Here is a 27,622-nt window from a genome sequence, read left to right on the forward strand (position 1 = left end):
AAAGATTTTATTGCTCAATGTACCATGATTGACAGGAAATGATCAATGGTAGTTCACAAACATGATTTAAAGATCAGTGTTGTTTCTACAAAGGGCCCTTCCACAATGATTGATAGAAACACTACTGGTAAAGATTTGTATTAATGATGTGATGTTACCATTCTACAAGAATAACAAATATAATGTCAAATATAAAAACAGTTAAAAACAAGTTATAGATTTTAAAAATGGCATACAAGAAAAAAATAGTCTTACAATAATACTATTTACATTGAAATATTTGAATTGGGGTATTTTTACTAGAAAGTACTTTCGTCTGTGTATTGTAATGTTTGAACAGAGAAGAGTATACTTTTACTCTTATTGAATTTCAATTTGAGACTCACTTATAACACAATTTCTATGAAATATTTTTGCTTGGTTGGTTGAGTTAAGTGTGTTAAACTGGCTCTGGTTCTGTAACTGTTGATATATTTGCAATTCTGTGTATCTTATGTATAACTTTTTGTAAATTATAACAGAGACACTCATATAGAATTACTAAAAGCAAAATGCAGTTTGTGAAAGTATATTTCATGCAATAAATCTATACCTGAATTTGATATATTTTTGATATTTTCAGAATGTTCACCATGTCAGGTCATTTCTTCCACAGAAGGCAGTAAACTTACATCTATAGCTTTCTGAAATCCCTGCAATACTTTCTCCTTTGACCAGTCAGATGGCTTAAACATTTTATATGAGTTCTGTACCCATCAAGATCAGAGTTATCAGAAATGTTGCAATGTTACACAGTGAACAAGGTTCATGTTCACCTCTAGTTAACTGATATCACAGACTACAAAGTTTTTAAAAACCAATATCCTATTAACTAACAATAACACCACCAGGAGGTGTTAAAACAGATTTAACAGGGGGTTTAATAGTGTTCACACCATCAAAATACCTGTACATTGTCAAGCTTGGTGGTTGATTAAGTGAATACTGTTATATTATCTAAATTAACCTTGTGGATTAAGGTGAAGTAACATCTATTGACTGACATAGTGTACTATATGTCAAATAACACCATGAGTTTTATATTTCAGTATGTATTGTAACAGGTTGAAAATATAACATTATAATAATACATTTCATTATACTTACATACATTATTTTATATTAAGTTTTATTTGATAATAACCTTCTAAGTTTTCAGCTGCTGGTTTGATTTGGTAGTTGAAAATTAACTACTTTGACAAACTGCATGGGGAAAATATACAATACAATAAGATCCTTATGGAACTCAAAATTTTGACAATAGGCATGGGTATCTTCTAATCTTCTAAAGCTAAAGCTAAAATTCCCTTTCATTAATCCAAACAGATTCAGAATAAGCAACCTGTTCTTAATTTTGTGTTCTGTTGATTCAAAATATTTTGTATTGCTATGATGTTTTCTATAGAACAAATAGTCATATCAACGAGTTACTGAAGGGAAGACAAGACAAGATTGGCTATTGCTATAGTCAGTTTAATGCAGTTGGTATTCTATGCTCTGAATTGTTAATATTCTTGTCTTTGCAGGAAGTGAAGATATCGTCAATGGTAATCAAAAGTTAATTCTGGGATTAATATGGCATCTAATTTTACGATACCAGATAGGAAAGACCAAATTTCCACCCAAGAAGTTGATGTTAGCTTGGTTACAAGCTGTTATACCAGATTGTAATATCAGTAATTTTACGTCAGATTGGAATGATGGTGTTGCTTTACAGTAAGTTTGCCTTCATATTTTGGTACCTGGTAACTACAGTAATAATTGATGTTGCTAAACATAACTAACTTTATATATAACATATATAACTTTATTAAAAGATGATTTAAAACTAAAAACTCGTATAATAAAATTGTTTTTCTACAATCATCGATTGCATATCAAATGGTGTATATATATGTAACTTTTGATTTCAGTGCTTTATTGGAATATTGTAAACCAGGATTATGCCCTAACTGGAAACAACTTAGTAGACAAAATAGGTAAGTATATTTTTATCCTCCTTTGATAACAATGTCTTGAAAATTTTCAATATGAGTGTAGATTTTCAGAGTTCCAACTCTTAAGCTCTTGGAAAACTTTGTTCTGGAATTGTTTCAGACCTATCAACTCCTATGGTATATATTGAATTCCACCATAGCCTGTGTCCTTTGATTCTTAAAAGAACCAGTTCAATCATATTTTCTAGGACCAAACTCTAATCTGATAAGAAACCAATATAAATATATAATGTTGAAGGTTGAGATATCATTAATATTCAATCAGTAGTTATTGATTTTTATAGCACAACAACTTTTAATTAACTTTCTTTAAGATCTTTTACTTGTCATTTTTACCTTGTTTATAAAACTTGACAGCAACAGGTTTGTTTATTCAGCTGTACTTACCAGTCATGTGTGATTTTTGCTCAAAAGAATGCTTAGTTGTGATGTAATGATATTTTCCATTAAAGTTAACTATATTACTTCAAATGATAAAGATTTATCAGCTAGCAGCTCTTTTGAAATGAGAAAACTAGCTTTAAATTTTTGTGTAATTTTTTCTGGTACATTTTGCAAAGTTCATTTTTTTATTGACCTGTCATAAGTGACATTAGCAATGGTATTGCACAATATTTTGTCCTAAAACTGCAATGGATTATATTTGTGTTCTATGCCTCATAAAAGCAACATTGTGCAGTATATTATTAAAAGATAAAAGTTTGAAATAAATGAATAAGATAATAATGAGGTAATCCATAAGGCATTCATTCAAATTTTGTTAGCTCTGTTGGGCCAGGACAAGTATGATATTTTTGGGTGTTTTTAAAGTTATATTAAAAGGGTAAGGTCATGTAGAGTCTATATGAATCTTAACTTTCAGTATATAACTAATAAACTGGGTGTGACCAATTCTGATTAGATTTGAATATTATTGATAAAGCTTTCATGTAATTTTTATTATGTTAGCTAAATAAACTCTCTGCCCTCTCTATAACCAGTAAAAAATATCTTTATAATAAGTTTACCTATGTGTTATATACAGCTGAGATAATCAGGTATTGCACAACTTATTATAGTCATCTAAATATTTGCTTTACAAATTTTACAAACTGGCACGCTTCAACTATCTGTACCATTACAATGATTTATTAAAATCAAACAATGTGGTATTTTAAAACAATAAACAGCGTTAGAAACATTCTATTGATATTCGTGATACTAGTCTGAACATAAATTGTATCTCCTGAATGAACATAGTATTTCTAGAAATCCTTTTGTTACTGATGGATCAGGAATAAAAGTCCATGTGACCCCTGACCCAGAAAATAACAGGTTTTGTGTAATACTAGTAGACTAAGTCTAATACTATTGTAATGTTTTGTTCAAGCATGACTAAGATATAAAGATATAAAGGAAGTATCACATTTATTATTGTACTATATGTTTTTTATTATCTGAGAAATCTTGATCCCATTTCAACATTATAGTACAATCTTTATCTACATGTTACTATTTACTATCCAACTGTAGTAGGTTCGGTTTATAGAGATACTTTTGTCCTTCGAAGATAAATCAGATATTAGATCTTAAATAATAAATCAGATATTTGTCCTTAGATAATAAATAAAATATTTGTCCTTAGATAATAAATCAGATATTTGTCCTTAGATGATAAATCAGATATTTATCCTTAGATAATAAATCAGATATTTGTCCTTAGATGATAAATCAGATGTTTATCCTTAGATAATAAATCATATATTTGTCCTTAGATAATAAATCAGATATTTGTCCTTAGATGATAAATCAGATATTTATCCTTAGAAGATAATTCAGATATTTGTCCTTGGATTATAAATGGCTCTGGGAAAAAATCTTGATTGACCATAATTGAAGAAATTTAGAAAGTAAACTAGCTGTGAGTTTAGTGAAAGTGTGTCATTATTTATTTTAGAACTACCAGTCTGCTCTGACCAGTAAACCAATCCTAATAAGGCATGTTTAGCACTATCCTTGTGGCGTTCTGTTAAAATTTGGTTTGTGTAAATAGTCAACAGTTGAAATGGCCACTTAAAGATTTGTCATGTATCAAATAGTTCACATTGAAAAAGAAAAATAAGTCTGATACATATAGCTTTGCCTGCTGGTTTCAATGATGTTGTAAGAGAATTCACCTTTCCTCTATATCTAACTGCACATTTATATATTAAACGTAGGCTACCCCAGTTTTCATCACAAACTGTAGATATTGCTGTGTCAGGTTATAAGTTTATTTTGTAATCATCTGGATCAGAAAGTAAATAGTTGAATAGTTTACATTACCTGATATAGATGAAAAGGTTGTTTAAAATTGTTGATGTAATTACTGGAAACAAGATGTTTACTACGTGATTATTTTTAAAATCTTTTTTCTTTGAAATTCTTGAAACAATGACATTGCAAATTGTTGCCATCGTGATGGCTATGGACATTGTCAAAAATATTCATCAGCATTCTAAAAGACAATGTTTACAACAAAGAATTATTGCCCTAAATTCCTTCAAATTCTGATTGAATTATGTCTAATATTAAAGATTGTTGTTTTGATCATTCTAAAGTGCATTTAAACTTGCTGAAGGAAATAAATCCAGTATTTTAAAGTTTGATAATGTTGGTAAGAGGTAGTTATGGATTGAGTGTTATTTATCTCATAGCTGGAGGGCTAACCATAAAAACTACTGTCCTATTGTCATTTTCATTACAATCTTTATTACACCTCCAGTCTCCTCTAGTCTCTAGACTGCTTACATTTCAACTACTCGGGTATTATCTGGGTTTAAATAGTGTACACTATCTAAATTGTAGTCAACTCAAATTTTGACTATTGACCTACATTTATAAACCACACTTTCTAGAAAAAAAATCAAAAAGATTGTTAAAAACCCTCATTCTATATTTTCATTTTTAATAAATTTTAATACATGCCTCATCTTATTCTGGTAGTAATATTTTCATTATCTATTAATTGTGTATTTGCAGTTGGAATTGGACTGATTGATATGATAACACATTCAGCCGAATTGTTTCTTTTATGATAATTTCAGGTTAGAGAATTGTTCCAATGCTATGCATGTGGCTAAAAATGAGTTTAATATTCCTATTATTGTACGCCCAGAAGATTTCTCCAGTCCCCATTTAGATGATCTATCTGGTATGACGTATTTATCCTATTATATGACTGTAGATTCTCCTGGTTATCATGCTACATTAAGAGATGTTAGATCTTTATTAAAACATGGATCTATTAACAACTTTACGGTAAGATATTTCTACAGTGAATATTCAGATCATCAAAACAAATGACTTTAATATACGTAAACTCAATTCAATACCTATAATAAAATCATATCAAATATCAAGTTGTCTCTGGACATGCAGAATTGTTAATGCAATATCCTAATCTTCAAATTCTAGAGACTATCAGCATATAAATTGTACTTTATATACCTTTATGTAAACACAAAAAACTTTCCTTGCTGGCATTCCATGATTTCCCAGCTTGCCATGCAGAAATTCCATGATAAGTAGTTTCCTTTATTGGCATTCCATGATTTCAAGACTTGCCTTACTGACATTCCATGATTTCTCAGCTTCCCTTTTGACATTCCATGATTTCTCAGCTTCCCTTTTGACATTCCATGATTTCTCAGCTTCCCTTTTGACATTCCATGATTTCTCAGCTTCCCTTTTGACATTCCATGATTTCTCAGCTTTTTTTTATTGTCATTCCATGATATCTCAGCTTCTCTTCTTGACATTCCATGCTATACTTTAGACCTAAGAGTAACAATTGTCAGCTTTGTATATTTCTAATTATTGTACATGTATTGTATGTAATCTGTATTTGTAATCTTGATATTATAGACTGATTGGCATGATGGTAAATTATTATGTAATATAACTAAATCACTAGGGGTTGAACCTCAAGGCTGGCCAAATATGACATCAAATAATGTGGAAAACTTACAAGCAGGTTAGTGTTTTTATTTATTTCTCTCATTGTTCTGTTTACTTTCATTTTTTCCAAATCATTTCCAAACATTTCAAGTTTGTGTTTCTTTAGTTCTACTTAAACTTATGTTTGATTTTGAATTGATTTAAACTTTATCAATACTTGCACTTCTTTAAAAGGTAATAGGATTAATTATGTGGCTGGTTTCTCTTGTTTCACAATTGATATCCTGTCCTGTTCAACAGAACACTTCAATAATGTCTTGTTTGTCATGAAAATTTCATTTGGGGTAAAAAAAATTATCATTTGGTTATTGAAGCAACTGAGGCCTAGTTAAGTGAAATGAAGAGGAAATAAACTTAGTGTTTCTTCCTCCCTACACCAATTTCACTTATAATTTTGTAATAAAATAATAAACTCCCCTAATATTGAATTGCACTACATTTTAGCAGGTAAATTCTAGACTTTCTTACTTCATGATAAGTAAACCATTTAGTCAATTGACGCATGTTCAATACACAAACTCTTCTATAAAGGAAAATATATTTAGTAGGATGTAGAACTGTTTTTTTGTTTCATTTTGGTATTTTTAAGGAATTTCTTCTTTCTACAAGGACTGACTGAAAAGTTTTGAGCTAATAATGGGTTGTGACTTTTATGAATTTTATAACTAAGTAACTATTTTCTACAGAAGGCTCAAAACTTTTTAGTCGGCCTTCAAGTTTCTTTTTCTTCTCCTATGATTTTGAAAAAAATCTGATCATGCTTTCACTGTTTCTGCTGGGAATTGAAACTTTGGATATCTTTTTGAGAAACATTTTGTAATAAATCTGAAAATGTAAAATATATAAACCATTCAATCCAAGGATTTAAAGCATGATAAATTAATAACATGAAGACATTGTATAGAGCATGAGAAATTATATTAAAATATTTTACAGTAGTTTTAGTAGACAAGTACTAAAATTATGTATGGAATTATATATTGATACTATTTTGGATTGACTGTTCTTATGAAAGGTGTTGGACTCAGACTGTTATCTTCAATATTTCCTTCTCTCCTCTCATTCTTTATCTTGTGTTTAGGGTTTTTGTTCTTCCGAATTTTCTGAAAAATCTGCTGAAAGTGTTCAGAATTCTAGTCCCCACAAAATTATCATCTGAAATTATGTCATTAAATCACAAACATATCATATTGTCTCTAAGGATAAGAAAAAGCTCCAAAAAGTCTAAGCAGTTATTTCTTATTTATATTTTAATTTTCTACTTATGTTTAATTTAATTGATTATTGTTACATAAATTGACCTTGAAAAAAAATGCCTTAAAATGGTTTTGAAACAAATTGATAGAGCCAAATTTTTGTGTCCCCTTACTATTTGGAACTCTCTTATGTTTTAACAGGTATGGATAGCGCCAAGAAATTAGGAATTGAACCAATTCTATCAGCTAAGGAAATGTCTGATCCTGATGTAGAACATCTTGGTATTATGGCTTATGCTGCTTATTTTACACGTCTAACGCCTAGGAAAGTAGTAGCTGAGAAAGCTAGTGTTAATGGTGATTTTTCAAATGTTCAAGTTGGACAAGAGGTAATAGTCAACCTTTTTATCCAGCCTTTGAAGTCTAACATGTTGTTTTTAAGACCTAAACAATTGTCAAGCAATTGAGACCTTAATAAGTCCTAGAGGCCTACAACTGAGATGATATGAAAATTTGTTTCATTGAATCAGATTTCGCAATAGAAGAGTTGAAAAGCAAAAGCTGGAATCTCAAACAGAATAGTATGTTTGATACATATATTTTAAAAGTATTAGTTTCTTTATTTCCAATATATTGCATGTTGTACTCCTATCATAATATGCATGTTCTGATTTTTGCTTTGTTTTGATAATGTATGTATTCATTTGGGGTAAAACCTCTCCTTTTTGTCTTTTTTTTTTGAAGAGCTAAAATCTAGAGAATTTTTAATACTTCTTTAAGATTCAGACTGAATTTCTTCACCAAGATAAATTTGAAAATTTGAATTTTGTAATTCCTGTAAATAAGTGAATTATTGAAGATTTATTTGAATTTCTTCTAGATCTGAGCTCTTCTCTTTGGTTCCCCTGCACTTGAAAGTCATGTCCATGGCAAGGACAATATTAGGTACTATATCAGGATATACAAAATTTATCTTCCATATGTACATGTATTTAGGAATCTGAAATTATTACTGAAGAAAGGACAGGAAGGGTAAACTTAGAACCTGAAATTGTAAGAACTAATGAAGTCAGAAGTGTAGAAACTTCTGTTAATAAATCAACCACCATTTTGGATTTTGAACCTGATGATTGTGAATATGAAAAAGAAGTAAACCTCTTTTCGAATTAGAATTGAAATTATTTAGGTTTTAGACATTATTAGTAGTATAGTACTTTTGCTACTCAGAATTGAAGAAACAATTGGATGAAATAATTTCAATTGTTACCATGGTAATGGTACAGGTTTTGTTTTGTCCATGGTTTTTGATTAAACTAGATTTATAGTGCTTAAGGTTGTTATTAATGTACTTGTGTAAAGATAAAGCAAGCAGGCACCTAGTTTTTGTATTTTTTGTATTTTTTGTTTCACTAATTGTACAAGGTTTCTTCTGTTTTCCATTGTTTTTTTTTATGTTTATAGAAAATTAATATGAGTACTATAGTAGTTTTATTTGATAGTGTAAATCAGGGTTTGGCCTTGTTTATTATCAACAAAATCAACTATTAACCATATTTTTGTGAAAATTCTCTATTTTCTTCTATTGATGGCAGTACTATCAATTCTTTCTAGGAATATAAGATTAGATGAATGTGCTTCCTCAAATCTATCAATGGTTATATTTATAATATTTAAGATATTTTAGTAGTATTTCTTGATTTACACTATCATTTATGTTGTACAGTAGAATTTCAATCTTCACATATTTAACACATGTAGTAATTGTTTGGTAGCAAAAAGGATAAATATATCTTTTGCCTGCATGTTTGTTTACCAATCATTTTTAAAAATTTTAATTTTCTCTTTATAATTTTTATTTCATCATTTACTTCGTCTCATTTTGCATGTCAAATTATTTTCTAAACTTTTGGGTCATTCTATTGGTTTATTCTATATTGTAAATGGGCATGTCTTTTTTTTTAAGTTGAAAATTAATGCTTGATAAAAGTTTTCTGAAACATTGTCTGAAATATGTTTCTGTGTTAATTTTGTCTAGAAATCATTCCGAGTGTCTGTAGACTCTGATGTGTTACCACATGATGTTAGAGCAGAGATCATTGGTCCTGATTCTATTGTACCAGTTAGGATGAATTGGAGTGGTAAAACAGCCAATTGTACCTTTACTCCAACTGAAACTGGTAATCATAAGGTATGTTTTATTGAATGGGTGGAATTGTTGTTATTTCCAAAACAGTTACTTTTGCCCAAAATATTCAGAATGTTTATGAAATGTTACATTGATAAAATTGGACAGAGATATGTTCATACACATCCTTGGAATTACTAAACCAGTGTGAACCAAAAGCCAGGTTCAAGTGTATTCCTTGATATACCTCTTGATAAAATGGACTGTTGAGGCATGTGCAAAGATATCTTTGCTGATTACAAAAACCAAGAACATGTCGAATATTACAAAACTACCAACAACTGCTTCAAATATTCCATAAATAACTTATCCAAGGCCAAAGCATATCATGAAGGCAAATACAACACTTTTGAAACAATGAACTTAATTTCAGTGTCTTCATTTTCTTCAATTCTTTAAAGTCAACCAAGGCCATGCCCCAAATATTGTCTTGGTCTCATTCTAACTCTAATTGTGCTACTACCTTGAAACCCATAACTCTACATTTACACGACACTTTAATTTCGAAACATATTTTTTATTATTTTTATTTGTAGTTAAATGTATACTGTGAAGGTCAAGTTATATCAGAATGTCCTATTAATTTCAAAGTAACATCAGATAGATCTAGAGTATCATGTAGACCAATAGAAAGATGTCCCATGGGTGTTGTCACAGATATGAAAGTTGATACATCTGCTGCTGGCCGTGGTAATGTTCAGATTGAAGCTAGGTCACCTAGTGGAAGGGTACATAACCTACCAGTATCTGATAATGGTGGAATTCATAATGGTAACTTTAACCCTACTGAAGTTGGTAAGTTGAAGGCATAAAAATGTATTTTATACCAGCATGTTAAAAACAAGGCCTTATAAGAAGAAGTACAATGGTTCAATGTGCCATCTTTTCATGGATCCTGGGTATTGGGGCAGATTAAAGTTGGTGCATCAGATCTGTGTGTATGTTACTATTTGTTTGTTCTGGATTTTGGCACCTCAAATATATCGGCCACATAGTGTTTTCATTTGATTCAAGCAACTGTAAACAATTTTGACAAGGATCAAGACTTGACATAAAATACTTAATAAAAAATTGAAATTATGACACTCACTATAAGGTATATATTTAATCAGAGCCATCAGCATGATAAAAGTGTTGCTAAACATAAATTACACAATGTAAATGAATGGGTATGTCTGCATGGGATCATAATATTTGTTACTATGTCTGGATAAAATGATTGTAATAATTTTTTTTTAGACTTAACAATCAATTAAGAATAATTGACAAAAAAAAAAAAGATTTTTGAAAAGAATGGGGAAATTATTTTCAGGGGAATGGCAGATGAATGTAACATATGATGGACAACATGTAGGAGGAAGTCCCTATACTGTTAAGGTTTTTGATCCTAATGCAGTAGATGTTTATGGATTAGATGGTGGTGCTGTTGGAAAAGCTTTAGCTTTTAATGGTAATGAGTTAATGATTCATCTTTCTTGTTGTTTCTGTTTTGTTAGTATGTTTTTTGTCTTAGTCAAAGTTTGGAATTATGTGCTTGCAGCTGTCCATATAGGGAATTCAACTTTCACTTTTGAATGTTTAAAGAAGACCAATTTAGTTAAGATATATTGCTGGATTGCCATATGATGACCAATGTAATTCAGGAGATTATTTATTTTAGTTGATTCATCAAGAGCAGGAGATGGTGATTTAGATGTTACTGTTAATTATCAGGGACAGAATATACCATGTTATACTACCCAGGAGTCCAATGGACATCATAAGATTAACTTTACACCACAAGGAGCTGGTTCCTATAAAGTTAATGTTAGATTTGCTGGTGAAGAAGTACCAAGTAAGCCCAAGATATCTTCAAATTGGATTATTATTTAGTTTACTCCATTTCGGGCACATGTTTCAGTAGCTAGATAAGTAGCAAGAATGAAAAGTAATGCACAGATTGTACAAAAGTGGGTCTGTGGATAGTCCTATCCTTGGGCATGATATGTGGATAGAATATTGGTACATTTAGGGTCAGACGTAAAATGTCACTTTTTAATGTCACACAAGTTGCTTCGGTCCAGTTTTTGGATAGCTTTTTTTTTGCACCATTGCCGTATCTATACAAAACTGAACCATTAATAAATCCATCAGGACATTACCGAATATTCTGCCCTGTTCTCCTCACAGAAGCAAAATGTATCTGATAGGTAGACTTAACTTATGGAGTTGTATGAAGACCTACCCCTTGCCTGTATTTGCACCATCCATATATCATTATGGAGTTGTATGAAGACCTACCCCTTGCCTGTATTTGCACCATCCATATATCATGTCCGAGGAAAGTTTAGGTCCAGATTTGTCAGGAAATTCTACTGAGTGCTTTGCTTTATTAGTGCTGAGTTGTATATTTCAATATTCCCATTTCTCTTCTTTTCTTCTGTAATCTTTTTACTCTTATTTTTATAAGAGTTCGATTTTTAAAGAATTTTCACAATTTAGAATTGTGTAAGTATTTTTTGAAGTAATCAAATCGTGAGATAGAAAAACTTGCTGGTACAAATTGTGTATATATTATGCTATTAATTCTCTGCTTTTCGTGTTACATTATACATATTTGCACCATATTGTCACATTTTGTCAATTTGGCTGTGTTTGAGTCAGTAGTCTTTGCCTTTACTCACTTCTGTGCTGTTCTATTATAATAATTAATTAATACTTAGATGAGAAAAGACTAATTAAAGTAAAATATTGAAGTAAATTCTAGGGTTTTCTACACTATGGTTCTCTGGTATACATGTACTGAATTCTCTCCTTTCAATGTTATTATCTTTCAGTTAAAGTTTCTAAAAAAAAGAATGTAGGCTGAAATAAGCTAAATAAATGTCATTAAAAATCAATAATGATCAATGAATTTTGATTTGAATTTTAGGTATTTTAAATGAATAATAAGATGTTTATTTCTTTAAAACTGTTAAGTATAATATGAATATTTATTTTACTCATTAATTCATCAATGTTGTTAAAAAATTTTTTTTTTTTTTACAATCACTAGTCAAGGTGAATATGTTACAATTTTTATTAATTGTTTCAGAAATTTTCTAAACTTTGCAAATTGTGTTATTTTCAGAATCCCCATTCACACTAGAGATAGTAGATTCTAGTATGGTATCAGTGACAGGTGATGGTCTAAGTCTCGTTCCTGTAAATCGTCCAGCCACGTTTAATGTACAGACACAGGGAGCTGGCGGGGGCAATATCAACGTTGATGTGGTTTGTGAGTATTATTTATCTTATATATTTATGACAAACAGAAATCTCATTCTACATATAACGTGAACATTATCTACTCTATTCTCAATATATATATATATCTTTACAATAGATGTTAACTGTAGTTTATTTACTAATATGCATGATCCTGCTACTAACCATTGCATCCTATTAATGATATATTGTATTTATTGTATGTGTTTTAGTATGTGTTATATATCTATATGTGTTATGTTGTTTTTGCATGATATGTATTATAGTCAGCACAGCTTTTTTCCACTTTTTTTATTGTTTTATCTTGAGAGGGTTATGTATGTTTGTGGTTGGCAATGCTTTATTTTTTATTTGGATATGAATATTGTGTACCTGTATTTTAGAATGTTTAGGTGTAGAGGTTAACAAACAAGGAACAGAATGTATATATGAATGCAGTCAAATATTGGGTTGAAAGGTTATATGATATGTTTCAGATAAAATTTGCATTTTCAATATCTACCATAGGTGTACCATATAGGTGTCTATGTTAAATACATGTTTGGCATGTGTTATGTATGGTAATAGATGTGGTCAACACCTTGAATAGATTGAAAACAAGATGGCCCCATATCAGATATACTTACTATAAGATTGTAGAGTGTTGTGAAAGTGTAGTACTTGTTAAATTGTTCATGAAAGCCGTGCTGACTAAAATTATAAGATGATTTTGTACGTGTTTAGTTTTGTTTTGTTACTGGCGTTGGAATGCAGACGTAGATTTTATTTCCCAGTCCTACCCGTCCTCTAATACTTAACTGTTTATTACCGCTAAATAAAGGAGCGTAACTCTAAAACAACTGTAGAAGGTATGTATAATGTTTGGTTGTCTGAGATTCATTTACTGAATAACTTTAACCTCCCTTAATAAACTTACAAATTTCAGCTCCCTTTTTAAATCAAGGATTGAATTGAATAAAATGAACAGTAATTCTTAAGTCTTTTAATCATTTTATTATAAAAATTTAATTTGATTATGATAGTTAGAAATGTTAAAGTCTCTACCAGACACAACTGCCATTTAATTCCAAGAAATCCTGTTTTACAAGAGATAGATTGAGTATAGGAAATGAAATTATAAAAGGCAGCTGAAAAAAAGTTTATATATTTGATCCTGTTACCAAATGCTTACCAATGTTATCCAACTTTAAAAATTGCATGTTTTAAACAAATCTTAAAGATATACACTCCCTAATTTAAAACGTCTACTTTTGATATTTGATTTGATTCCTAGATTCTAGGTTTACTGTATAGAATGACAATTTAAGTTAGTTCACTTGAAGTTCAAATGAAAATTGTTTTATTGTAGATTAACCAAACTTTGGTTATTCATTCTGAAAAGTGACACTGTATGTTACATTAAATAAAGTTTTATTGTCAGTTGTAATTAAAATTCTAGAGAAAAATATTCTAGAAATTACCCTCCCTTATGTTTGAAAAATAAAATGTATTAGTAGCTTAAATATATACAACTATAGTATATTCAGTAACTGAATTTCAGTGTTTTTTAATCAACAATTGGTGAATGATTTTTAATTATTTAAACACCACAATTCATGGGAAATGTTTAATTTTTGTTGTCACTTTCACATGGAATGGTTTTTTGGAATTGGTCGTTGTTTTAAATATTGCATGTTTATATGTAAATTAAATCCTCACCTAGTTTTTATACTTACTCTAAATAAAGAGAAATATTTTGAGATTTGTACTTGTGATTTGAATTTAGCGCCAAATGGAAAGAAAATAAGTAAAAAGATTATAAAAGAAAATGAAGAGAATTACAGAATTGAGTATTATCCAGAGGAAGCTGGTAAGATGTAATCAAGAATATCTTGAGAATAGATTCCTTGGCACCATTAATAAAGAGAAATTTAGAGCTGTCACATATATTTCAGACCCTTATTTTTTTGACATATTTGAAATATGAAGCAATATTGAAGCCTTGAATGTTGAATGTCAATGAAAAACATTAAAAACAGTTAAGAATTTTATAAATGGTTCCCTATAATTTACAAGTATTTTATGTGCATTTTTTTGTTATTGAATACAATTTACATAACATTTACATTTACAGGAGATTATAAAATAACAGTATATTTTTATGATCAACCTTTACGTGGTTCACCATTTACCTGTAAAGTCTATGATCTTGGTAAACTTACAGTTCGTAATATGCCAAAAACAGTATTAGCTGGAAATCTAGTATTATTTGATAGTAAGTTTCCTTATTTACCTGGTTAAACTTTTTATATTTATCCCTAAGTTAGCTGATAAGTCAAAAGTATTTTAATTCATTTTATTATGAGTTGTGTGGACTTTGAAAAGATGTTGAGTTGAAAGTAGCTGAGTGACATTAGATGTTGCTGATAAGTAAGATGCCCTCACTGAGTATTCTGAAAATTTGTAAACAGATGATTGTATGGCTTTTAAAAACAAAGTTTAATCTGTGAAAAAATACTACAGGTATTACAAATGTTTATTTCAGTTGATGCATCCCTGGCTGGTTCAGGAAATATTGAAATACGGGTAAATGAAGGACGGGTAGCTTGTAGTGTTGAAAATAAAGGTGGCCATCAGTTTGTAGCATCATTCTTACCTGAGGCACCTATTACACATTATGTTGAGATGACGTTTAATAATGCTCCTGTTGATGGTAAGATTGTATATAATCTATGTCAGTGTAATCGCACAATGCTTAAAATATAAAAATATTAATGGAAGAAGTAATTTTTTCATTCAAAGTAAGACTAGAAGAATTGATTTTGAGATGAAAATATATTGATATGTTTGCATACATCATGAAGTAATTTGAAAATTTATATAACTCACCTCTTGAGAATCATACACTTCATTGTATTGTAGGGAGCGCCTGGAAGGTCTATGTGATGGACCCTCAACAAATTACAGCATCAGGTAGTGGTCTAGAATTGATACCTATCAATCATAGAGCCCATTTTAAAATTCATAGTGATGGCAGTCCTTTAGATGATGTTAAAATTATAGTCAAAGGTAGGATACAGGCCAGAGTTACATCCCCTGTTACCGGGCAGCTGCATGAAGTTTTAAGGTTTTATTTGAATTGAAGTTTAAATAATTATAAGGGTTCAGTTTTAAGTTTTTATTAAAATCATGTGTCTGAATGATGATTGATGATTGAATTCTTGTATGTATTGTTGTATGCTTATATTGTGTTGTGTTGTTGTGAACTTGTTGTGTGTTTGTTGTTTCATCAATTTTCATTGTTCCTTTGCTTAGCTTATTTTAATTTTCATTTGTTTATTTCTGTTAACAAATCAAACACTGATCACATTTCTCAATATAACTGAAAATAGATCCACTTTATTTGTGCACTTTCAACTTCTAAATGACTTATGTTTAATGATTTAAAATTTGTAGATTGAGCTTTGTAGATTTCATTAATTTTTTGCAAAATTTACACAATGATTTGAAATTGATAGATATATTACTGATTGTGTTCACATCATTATTGATTTTTAGAGTTGTAGATTTCAGATTTTGAAATTCAATATTAAATATTGTATATTATTTTTCATAATGATATAGTTATTATATGTCTTTTCGACCTAGTCACAAAATAAATTAGGATAATGTTAAAAGTTTCTATGTCATAATATGATATAACTGCTTACTTCAGCACCAAATGATGAAACTATTACCTCTAATATAACACTTATTGGAGATGATATAAGAGTGGAATATACACCAACAGAAGTCGGTAAGTCAAGTTTAATCATTATTAGTTAGTTAATCTTAATGGGGGATTATGGATAGGAATCTGCCTAATTATAGTGATATTATGCATATTATGGTATCAATTTTTGGAAGCAATCCCTTTCATCTTATACTGTATCAGTTTAATATAGAAGTCATGAAATGTGGTGGTTTATTTGAAGAAATTGGACATTAAGATAAACATATTTGGATTGTAGGTGATCATGAAATCAGAGTAATATGTGGTGAAAGTCAAGTTAATGGTAGTCCATTTATAGCCAAGGCTTATGATACTTCAGCTATTGTTGTTGATCCACCAGATGATGGCTATGTTAATAAACCTATATATTTTAGCAGTAAGTATTTGTTTAAATAGGGAGCCTTGACACCTGACTATCTTGACCCTCTGTTCACTCTTTCACATGCTTTCTGTTTAACAGCTGCTATTATATGATCCAGAAAGCTGAAGTTATTAAAGTAAGGAATTTCTTTGAACAAAACGATCTGAACCTAAATATTTAATAGGAATAGAAGCTGAAACAGTTCAGTATCTGATCATTCAGCATGAACTTGATATAAAGTCAGATATCTGATGTGTTTATTCTAGTTGATGTTCAGGACGCTGGAGAAGGACAGCTACAGATTATGGTTAATAATGGTAATCTACCTAATGAGGTGGAGGTACAAGATGATGGAATTTATAGTATATCATTTATACCAGTAGAATCAGGTCCACAAACTATTGATATTAGTTTTAATGAAGAACATCTTCCAGGTAAGTTATCTTGTACCAAGGTTCAGCTTAGCAGTCATTTAAGGACAATATCTCCAGAGGAAGTCAAGGTACCTGTATTGGTAACTGAAATCTAGCATTGATTGGTTGTCTTAAAGGATCTAATACTTGTTTGTTCAGCTTCTCAGTTAATTTTGTCTGAGTATGAACCTGGCTGTGTATTCACAATGTCAAATTGCTATATTAAGAAAAGCTGTAACCCATTCCAAAACTCAAATTAAATTTTCAGACAGCAATTATATCTTTGTGTGGTATTTCAGGCACCCCATTGACTTGTAATGCTCGAGATCTGAGTTTAGCCATGGTGAATATAAACCCTGTAGAAATTGTTAACAGACAAACTGAGTTTGTTATACAGACTAAAGGCAATGAACAGTTTAACTGTGCAGCTCAAGTATTCTGTAAGTTATTTAATAGTTATTTAACACTTTGATCATAATCAACTGTTTATAATGAAACACAATTTCCATTCTATTTGATTATGTATCAGCAACATTTCTATGCTGAATTTTTTCCTTCATATAATATATATGAACGTAATATGGTATTACTTGGCAAGTTTCATTACAAATTCATTAATATTTTCTTACATACAATATTGATGAAGTATATTATGATATTGAATGTGTATGAACAATAAAGTTTTATAAAACGAGTTTTGTGTTTTATTTAAATCATAATCTTTCATCATCAGGGCCTCATTATTTCACTATTCGTGTGGGGCTTTTTATTATATTTTCTGTTTATTTTTTGTTTATATACAATCTATTATTTATGACTTCTAAGAATTAGAAGAAGTATTGTTTTTTTAAAAGAAAATGCAAATTTTAAGTATTATTTTTGCATGCTGCATGATTTTGGTTTATTATAAGCATATTTAATCAAAGGGGAATTATAGATCTATTGGTGAAAATAAGGTTAAAGTTGAAGGTTGAAATGCATGTTGGGATTTAAGAAGCAGAAGACAGGTTAGACTGTGTATTTTTATTTTATCATACTTCATCATTACATAAGTAATCAATTTTGCATTCAAGATTCATCTTTGAAAACTCAGTGTCAAAATCAGTATAAGAAAATTGCTACAAAATACATTATTAATGTATGGCAATGTTACAATGATATTGTCTAAAGTGAAACAAAAAGGCATAAGCTGCATAGAACATGAATTGTAGAAAGAATTAATGAACTAACATATTATTCTAGATGGTAACCTGACCTGGCCAGAAATGATATTATTGAGTCAAAAGTTTAGAGATATGAAGTAACAAATTCTTTGATATTGCTCCCAAGCTAATGTAAAATCTATGATTTTCAGCACCAATGGGTCAGAAAGTTCCTGTACAAATAACAGGAAATTCAGCTAGTGGTTTTAGAGTAGAGTACACACCTAGAGATATTGGTACCTATACAGTTACAGCAAGTTTAGCTGGTATACCTATTAAAGGTAGTCCATTCCGAGTCAAATCATTTGATCCTACTCAAGTTAAAGTATCTAAGATGCCTCAAGGAATAGTTGGTATACCATGTAAATTTATAGGTCAGTATATTTCTACAACAGTATAGTAAATTTACTTCTGACAATTTAGACTTTTGAATTTCAATTTCCATGATGGCCAGGTGACTGGTGAGAAGGATGACAAAGTTTTACAAACAAACCATTGCATTTTCAATATTTGGATTAGAAACACATATTTTTACAATCATCAGAGCTGCATTTATCAATTACTGTATAGGTTTGATATTGACTATTTCAGTTGATGCTTCATCAGCTGGTGAAGGAACTCTAGAGTTAACTGTTGGTGCTCATGGACGTAATATACCCAATCAGGCTAGATCATTAGGTGGTGGAAGGTATGAGGTATCATTTGTTGGTAGACAAGCTGTCAAACATCAGGCTAATATTACTTATAATGGTATACCTGTACCTGGTAGGTGTGATGAAGTATTTTTAAGTTCTAATAAATGTAAGAAAGTGACAGATCTTGTTGGGCCCAAGTCAGAAGCCTAATTGGGTTTCAGGATTTTACAAATAGAATTTGGATACATTTTGACAAGAAAGATCTATTTGTGATATATAAATGCTGTCTCTTGAATAAAATGATGCTGTAATTTCAATGAATTTATAGACATTATTTTGTATCCTTCAGGTTGTCCATTTGAAATAGATTTTCTAGATGCTAGTAGAATAACAGCTGATGGAGAAGGTTTAAGTCTTGTGTCCTGTCACAGATCAGCTAATTTTACTGTTCATGCTCCTGGTGCTGCTATGCCTGATTTATCTGTTAGGGTAATGTGTAAGTACTAAACAAAATAATCCGTTGTACGTCCTTTTTTGGAGTTTTCTATTGTACATGTACAGTAACTATACAATTTGTTTTCAGGTAGCATGAGCCTCGATCACTTTTGAGGAACTACCCTTGCTTACAGATTTTTTTGTGCTGAAATTCCAATGATCATCTTGGATCAAGATCATTGTTTTTGGTTGAATGAAAGAAGTGTGGAGTTGGATGAATGTATCAAGTCATGAATGAATGAAACTTTTATTGCAGCATTTACACATAGTTGCACAAAACTGAAAATTGCATGTAATGGGATGTGACTTTACGCGATATTTTTTCTGTTTCTTCTGCTTTCGATTTCTGTAATGAGATCATGGTGATGGTTAGTCTTTGGGCATCTTTTCTGATATATTTTTTAGGAACTACAGGTAGGTTGCTATATTTTTTTAATTAATTTATTTATATTTAATTTTACAATATCTATCTCAAAATGAATATTACAAAATTTATTGGCTTGTAATTTTTGAATCAGTAAATTGTTTTCCAATTTTTTTATCAGCTCCTGATGGACGAGAAACACCTGCTAGAATACGCCAAAAAAATGATGATACTTTTAGTGTTGAGTGGACACCTCACATGATAGGTAGGATAGTTTCGCTATGTACTTTGACCCTATTATAAGAGTAACTGCCCTGTATTTCTGAAATTGTTGAATCAATTTTATGTTATAGTAACTTCATGAAGAAAGTCTTAAAGAGTATTATTTTCGGTGTAACACAGAGGAAATTATTCTGTAATGCCACAATTGAATTGAATTCCTTTTATGTTTCTTATCTACAGGAAAATTGATATTTTACTAAAATGACATTATTGTTTAGGTTGAATATTAAAGAAATGACAGGTATTCTGCTGGAATAAACATGATTTACAGTTTCATAGAACTATTCAATGTATATTTACAGGAGATCACCGTGTGGTAGTAGAATATGCTGAAATGTCTATTAATGGTAGTCCATATATAGTTAAAGCTTTTGACGCTAGTATGGTTAAAGTATCACATATTGGTCAAGGTTATTTAGGAAGACCTGTACCATTTACATGTAAGTATTGAGTAATTTACTGAGTAGAATGCAACAGCAGAATTATCTTCAATATTGTTATAACAACCAGATATCTGTAGTAAACTAGGATCTGATACCTCTACAGCCCCCATCCCCTTTCTTGTGAAATGTTGATGGATTACAAGTAAATCAATTGAATGTATATAATTTTAGTGGATGCTAGTGAAGCAGGTGATGGAAATCTAGAAATACAAGTTACAGCTGATCATGATAGTGTACCTAATTATGTCAGACAAGATGGCGATATGTCATTTAAAGTTTCTTTCACACCACAAAAAGCTAGAACTCATCATGTTAATATTAGATTTAATGGAGAACCTGTCCCAGGTATGTTAATATTAGATTTAATGGAGAACCTGTCCCAGGTATGTTAATATTAGATTTAATGGAGAACCTGTCCCAGGTATGTTAATTAACATCTTTTACCACATTCCATGAATTTAATGATGATTTAAATGGACTTATCTTGTAGCTATTTTTGTTTCTGATATTCATCTGTGATCACTATGTATCATTTTACCACTTTATGTATCATATTTTCAGTAGGCTAATACGTGTATATATGATTTTTTTTGCAGGAAGTCCATTCCAATGCCGTATATTAGATAGTGATAGAGTTATAGTATCTAATGATTCAGTTAAACAAATACCATCAGGTGTACTAGCTAGTTTTAAAGTTGATCCTCAAGATGCTGGTGAAGGTGACTTAGAGGTCAAAGTAATCTGTAAGTATCTTCTACTTGTAATGGAAAAAATATGCAAAACAGGACACTTTGTTTCTGAGGAAGAAGGTAACTCATAAGGTTTAAGGTTAACTTTGGGGTTAAGCGACAAGCCTATTTTATTTCATGATAAGCAAGACAATCCTTTTGAACTTGAATAAATAAGGCTCATGATCAATTTCTTCTATTTTGACAGCACCAACAGGACATGAAATACCAGCTCGTATATCAGGCTCATCTCATTCCAACTATAAAGTAGATTATACACCACAAGAAATAGGACGGTACAAGGTGTATGTAGAATATGGTGGTGTGGAAGTGAAAGGAAGTCCCTTTATATCCAATGTTTATGATCCATCATTAGTTAAAGTAGAATATCCTAATAGAGCTTATTTAGGAAGACCTATCTATTTCCATGGTAAGAATAATTTAATCTTGAGAAAAATTGGTATTAAGAAAGCATGTAGACACCTTCTGTGTAGAACTATAACTGTTACTATATTTTAATTATTGAACAGTTGAGAAAGTGAATCTTAACCTTTAACTTGTAATATTAGCAGATAACAGTTTACATGTCATCCATTGAAAATATCAAGTCTAAGACAGAACATCTGATTAGAAATGTAAATGGTGTTTGAGTGAATTAACTAATGAGAATGATGTATTTATTTTTAGTTGATGCATCAGCAGCAGGTCAAGGAGAATTGGCAGCAGAAATCAAATCTCATGGTCAGTTGGTTCCTAGTCAGTTCCGTGAAGTAGGTGTAGGACGATATGAACTGAGTTTTACACCCAAAGATATGTCAACTCATAATGTTACAGCTTTATTTAACAACTATCCTATACCAGGTACTGTTCACTCTTCTTTGCTTTAGGTTCTTTTTGAAGTTCAGGATACTTAAAACTTTGCACATATTAGGGCTACATTGAAAGAACATAAGCTGCAACCATACTATTTTAAGAGCTCTCTTTGCTTTCTCAATCAACTGTAGTCCCATAGTGATGAGTTTGATTGCTATATGACTTTAAATTAAACCATAATTCCACAGCCATTCCTGGAAATTGTTTAATATGCTTTAATGAGCTATTAATGGAAGCATGAATTAAGAAGGAGTGTGTATTATATTCCCAATTATACAGTATATACATAATCAACTTGAATGATGTTTTAAATGGAATATAATTTCAGGTTCACCATTCCATGTTGATGTTATTGATACTAGTAGTGTTACTATGAGTGGACAAGGTTTAAGATCAGCTCAAGTTTATCGTGAAACCTGGTTTAATCTAGATTTACATGGAATGGATGATACAGATCTAGATGTACAGATTGTCAGTAAGTCAAAACATTCTTTCTAACATAAGTACAGTGGCAAGGGCTAGAACCTTCTGGAACTGTGATACAAATAGTGGGTGGATTGATTTAATGGAGGGACAACTGGCTGGATTGAGATTGCTTGCCATGGTGGGTATTTTAAATTGATTTGGTGCATTCTGACAACTATTTGGGGCAAAAAAGTATGAAAATCATATGTTTCTCATATATGAAGTGGGGGTACAAACTATATTCCGTGGGGACAAATGCACCACCCTCCTTTATTGTATCAAATGTATCTTTCTCTTTAAGGTCCATCTGGTCATGAACTACCATGTAAATTAAGCCGTAAAGGTCACATTTGTCGAGCAGAATTTACTCCTATGGAAGTTGGATCTCATTTTATCGATGTTTTCTTTGCTGGAAATAAACTTCATGGTAGTCCATTTATAAGCCATGCATTTGATCCTAGTTTAGTTCGTATTACTGATGTAGATAGAACTGGGAAGAAAGAGAGAGAAATAGGCTTTACTGGTAAGTAGAAGATATATATGACACCATTTAGGATTAGACTGTAGATATGGGTTCTATTCTCAAAATAGCTGGAATAATTTCCTTGTTGAAATACTGTACAATAAGTGGTTAATTGAGCAATAAGAAATAAATTTTTAAATGTATATTCCTCTATTTCTAGTTGATGCATCAATGGCTGGTGTAGGTGAATTAGAAGCTGTAGTAACACACAATGGACATAAAGTACAGACCTATAGAGAATCTATAGATGAAGGAAGATATAGATATACATTTAATCCTGGTGAATCAGGCCATTATGAAGTTAATGCTACATTTAATGAAGAACCAATTCCAGGTAAATCTCTATAATGTAGTCTTATATTGTAGTCTTATGGACCTCAAATACGCTATCGACAATCACAGTACTGAATTGTTTTGGAGTATACAAAACTAGGACAGGGACTTGGAAAAGTACCAGTTTGTCTCACATGTCCATAATTAATTAATAAATAGTTAAATTAGAAGAGAATTACCAGCAGAATTCCAATGAGTGACCGATCAAAAAAGGTTAAAAAAAAAAGTCTTTTTTGTTTATCCAGACTGTACATACATGTACATTTATGATTGGTTAAAACTTAAATTATATGCAATATAAGAAAATAATGATATGATAAAGAATACATGCTAATTCGTTAGAAACACCAATTAATCAAATAGTTTGCTTAATTTGACACAAACAGATAAGGAAACCCAACTTTAAAGGATTATCAATAGTTAATTGAAAAGTAGTTAAAAATTTACACCATAATTCATGTTACCAAGATTCTTGCTAAAGGAACTATAGCCACAGAGTGTTTTAGTAAGGCCAGCATGTTCTATTATCTGTTCTATATTTGAAATAATACTACATTGTTATATTGTCTTATCAAATGTATTTTTTTTTATATCAATAGGTTGTCCTGTTGTTATCAATGTAGAAGATGAGATACCAACTTTTATTACCATCAGTTTCAGAAGTGTTGAAGCTTTGAATGTGAATGAAAAAAATCACCATTTTATGTTACATATGAATGGAAAACAGATTGATATGAATCTACTTAATATTGCAATACAAGGTTGACAGACAAAACAACATATGCATGCAATGGCTTGATGGGGAATAGGCTTCTCTCTTTGATCTGCAGTTACCTTTCATGATCATATCATTGTGATATCATATATGATCACAAAATGTATTTTTTGGAAATCATAGTTGTATAATCAGTCCTTAGTCGAAAAATGAATTTGTTGTATAATATTCTGACGGTCTAGGGTTGATTCTGATATTACAGAATGGACAATGGTTTTGGTATATTATAAACTGCATATAAACAGTTGATTGCTTTGTTTATGATTTCTTCTTTCTATACCTGTGATAAGCTTATAATACTACTATTCCATGCTTAGAGGATCTTTTTATGATCAAAAATAATAAATAATACTATAAATTTTCTTTACAAATGTAGTCAGGTATTTCTTACATTTGCTTCTTTTGACAGAAGCCATCATTTCTTTGTTATTTCTCTTATTTTTGAAATAACTAATGTTTGAGCTATATCACAGGTATAATCAGGTGAATTTTAAGTTGAATGAAATATATATGTTATGTATAACTGAATATGTTATATATAACTGATTATGTTATATATAACTGATTATGTTATATATAACTGACTATGCTATATATAACTGGATGTGGGGAATTGTGAGTATGATTTTTAGCCTAGAGATGTATTAGATAGGGAAGGTTGTATTATTTAGTTCATGTATATATGATTTGTATTATTATTTCAAGCTAAAGAAAGGAGTCAAGTCGTTTAAATGAATCAGTACTGAAAGAAGATTGATGAATTTGAAATATAAATCTATCTTTTGTATTATTTATTATTATAATGATTATTGATGTATTGTGTTGATTTTATATTTTGTTTTCTTATAAAGATAAATTATATTGTAATGAAGCTTGCCAAAACTTTGACCATTTTAATTGAATTTTTAATTGTAAATGTGTTATTATAATATATCTCAGTGATGATTTATGATTAAATTCTAAGATGTTAAAATGTTTTTATTACAGCACCATCAGGAGAACAAGTTCCAGCTCATCTTGTAACTCAACCTAATGGTGATTATAAAGTAGAATGGACACCTAATGTAGCAGGTAATACATTTTGACTGATACTTGCTTTGAATCACATGGAGAAAACTGAAAGCACTAGCTCTTTTCAAGCCAACCTGGCTATGTCATTATGAGTGATCTAAGATGGTTATGGTAGGATTGGTTATGGAACCAGAGTATTCCATTCTTGATCCTGGTGATGATCAAGTTCAAAATAATTGGTTCTCCAACCTCTAGGTGGGGGTACAGGTTAAAAGACAGATAAGAATGCAAGATCAATGTAAACAAAAGTATAATCATTTCTCTCAGCATCTATTGGTTTCATCAGACCAGTTCCTTAATTCCCATTAATTATGAAGCTGATGCTTTAAGTTTAATATTTTATTCCTTGTATTTGTAGGAAGACATATGGTAGATGTATCATTTGCTGGACAACAGATTCAAGGCAGTCCATTCTATATTGAAGTATTTGATATAGCTAGAGTTAGAGTTGATAATTTTTATAATGGTAATGTTAATGAACCAGCAGGCTTTACAGGTTTGTGTCAAACATTTTCATTTTCCTTTCTATTACATGTCCTTTAAATTTTGAATATTTTTTTTTTTATGGATTTACTAAAATAAAGTTTATTTTGACTGAAGACTATGAGACATAAAATTGTTATAAAAATGTACCAAAGATGGTTATTTAACAAATGGAAGATAAGAAGATAAGAAGCAGTGTCCTATAGTAAAGAATTTCGCTACATAAAACAACTAAAACTAAAACAGTTGAAGATCCAATGATTATTGTTAGTTATTACAACTTATTGAATGATATTAAGAAGCTTAGTGATGTTCTGGTTCAATGATATTATATTATATAATATAGATTATAGTTGACCTATAGACAGTCAATATTGTTTATTATATTTATTATAACTCTAATATACAACATCAACATGTTTAGAAATATGAAAAGAGTGTATTTTTTTGATTCTCCAAGAGGTACTCAGACTGGATTTCTTTAAAGAATTGTTTACTTGGTGAAAAATTGTTAGAAGTGCTAAAAAATATATATATAACAATATAGATTATATAATGTATTGATGAGGACTATCTGAAAAGGATGCCATGTTGACCAAAACCCAATGGCAGTGTAACATCAAGTGTTCCAGAAAATTGAGCATGTCCTGATATGCTCGTATCATCTGCCACAAAATTTTTACAGTAACTGACTGTAGTTTGGCAGGTTTCAGAGCAAATTTCAGTAGAAGAAATGTGCTTACAAGAACAAAAGGAATTTTTTTCAAGGCAAAATAGATGAATTCAGTTCCATTCTGGCTCTCAACCATTTTAAAACCAATGTCAACTTTCATTATGTGATACCATTTTTAGTAGAAATTTGACTATGTCTGATATATAGTAGTGGTTGCACCTTTTTACTGCTTCCATTGAATATTCATTAAATTAAATGTTTGATTTGTTGTAGTTGATGGTACAAGAGCAGGTAAAGCTGAGCAGACTTTGATGATAACCAGTCCATCTGGTCGTACTGTACCATTTGAAATTGTTGAGGGCAGAGCTGGAGAACATAACGTGACTTATAGACCAGTAGAAGTTGGTAAACATAAAATACAAGTAGCCTATGGTGGACTAGATGTTAATGGTAAGTAAAGTAATAAAGATTACAATATATATTTAATAAAATTTAGATTAAAATTTAATGTAATTAAGATAATTACAGTGTGGTCCTCAAAAACAGTGAACCCATTTCATGAGCATGCAATCAAAAAATTTTAATAAACAATGGCACTTTTTAGATTAACCAAATGTATCTTGTTCCACAAAATATTATATGGATAACCTGTTCGTTAGATACAAAACAAAGTTCCACATACATGGATGACCTGTTTGTTAGATGCAAAACAAGATTCCACATACATGGATGATCTGCTTGTAAGATACAAAACAAGGTTCTACATACATGAATAACCTGTTCGTTAGATACAAAGCAAGATTCTACATACATGGATAACCTGTTCATACAAAACAAGATTCCACATACATGGATGACCTGTTCATTAGATAAAAAACAAGGTTCCACATACATGGATAACCTGTTCATACAAAACAAGATTCCACATACATGGATGACCTGTTCATTAGATAAAAAACAAGGTTCCACATACATGGATAACCTGTTCATACAAAACAAGATTCCACATACATGGATGACCTGTTCATTAGATAAAAAACATGATTCCACATACATGGACGACCGGGTGTCAAATGGCAACAAAACTAGTCCTGGAACAATCGCATTGTAG

At 30.4% G+C, this 27,622-nt stretch overlaps 1 protein-coding gene across 1 annotated transcript; it reads left to right on the forward strand.

The window, feature by feature from the left end:
* Positions 1-105: 105 nt before the first annotated feature.
* On the forward strand, positions 106-27,622 carry LOTGIDRAFT_231195 (hypothetical protein; the record flags this gene model as incomplete). Its single annotated transcript, XM_009052213.1, has 36 exons — positions 106-127; positions 1,566-1,755; positions 1,953-2,018; positions 5,102-5,315; positions 5,922-6,030; positions 7,412-7,599; positions 9,246-9,398; positions 9,932-10,190; positions 10,708-10,845; positions 11,056-11,229; positions 12,505-12,651; positions 14,344-14,490; positions 14,755-14,895; positions 15,166-15,333; positions 15,543-15,689; positions 16,336-16,416; positions 16,631-16,768; positions 17,020-17,187; positions 17,466-17,606; positions 18,521-18,742; positions 18,960-19,133; positions 19,353-19,499; positions 20,044-20,127; positions 20,447-20,584; positions 20,759-20,932; positions 21,184-21,330; positions 21,524-21,745; positions 22,003-22,176; positions 22,517-22,663; positions 22,955-23,176; positions 23,337-23,510; positions 24,109-24,270; positions 25,272-25,355; positions 25,714-25,851; positions 26,785-26,961; positions 27,300-27,622. 36 exons carry the CDS (start codon positions 106-108, stop codon positions 27,620-27,622), a joined length of 5,700 nt encoding a protein of 1,899 aa, XP_009050461.1.

Source organism: Lottia gigantea (genome assembly GCF_000327385.1).
Source record: "Lottia gigantea unplaced genomic scaffold LOTGIsca_18, whole genome shotgun sequence".
Lineage (NCBI taxonomy): Eukaryota > Metazoa > Mollusca > Gastropoda > Lottiidae > Lottia > Lottia gigantea.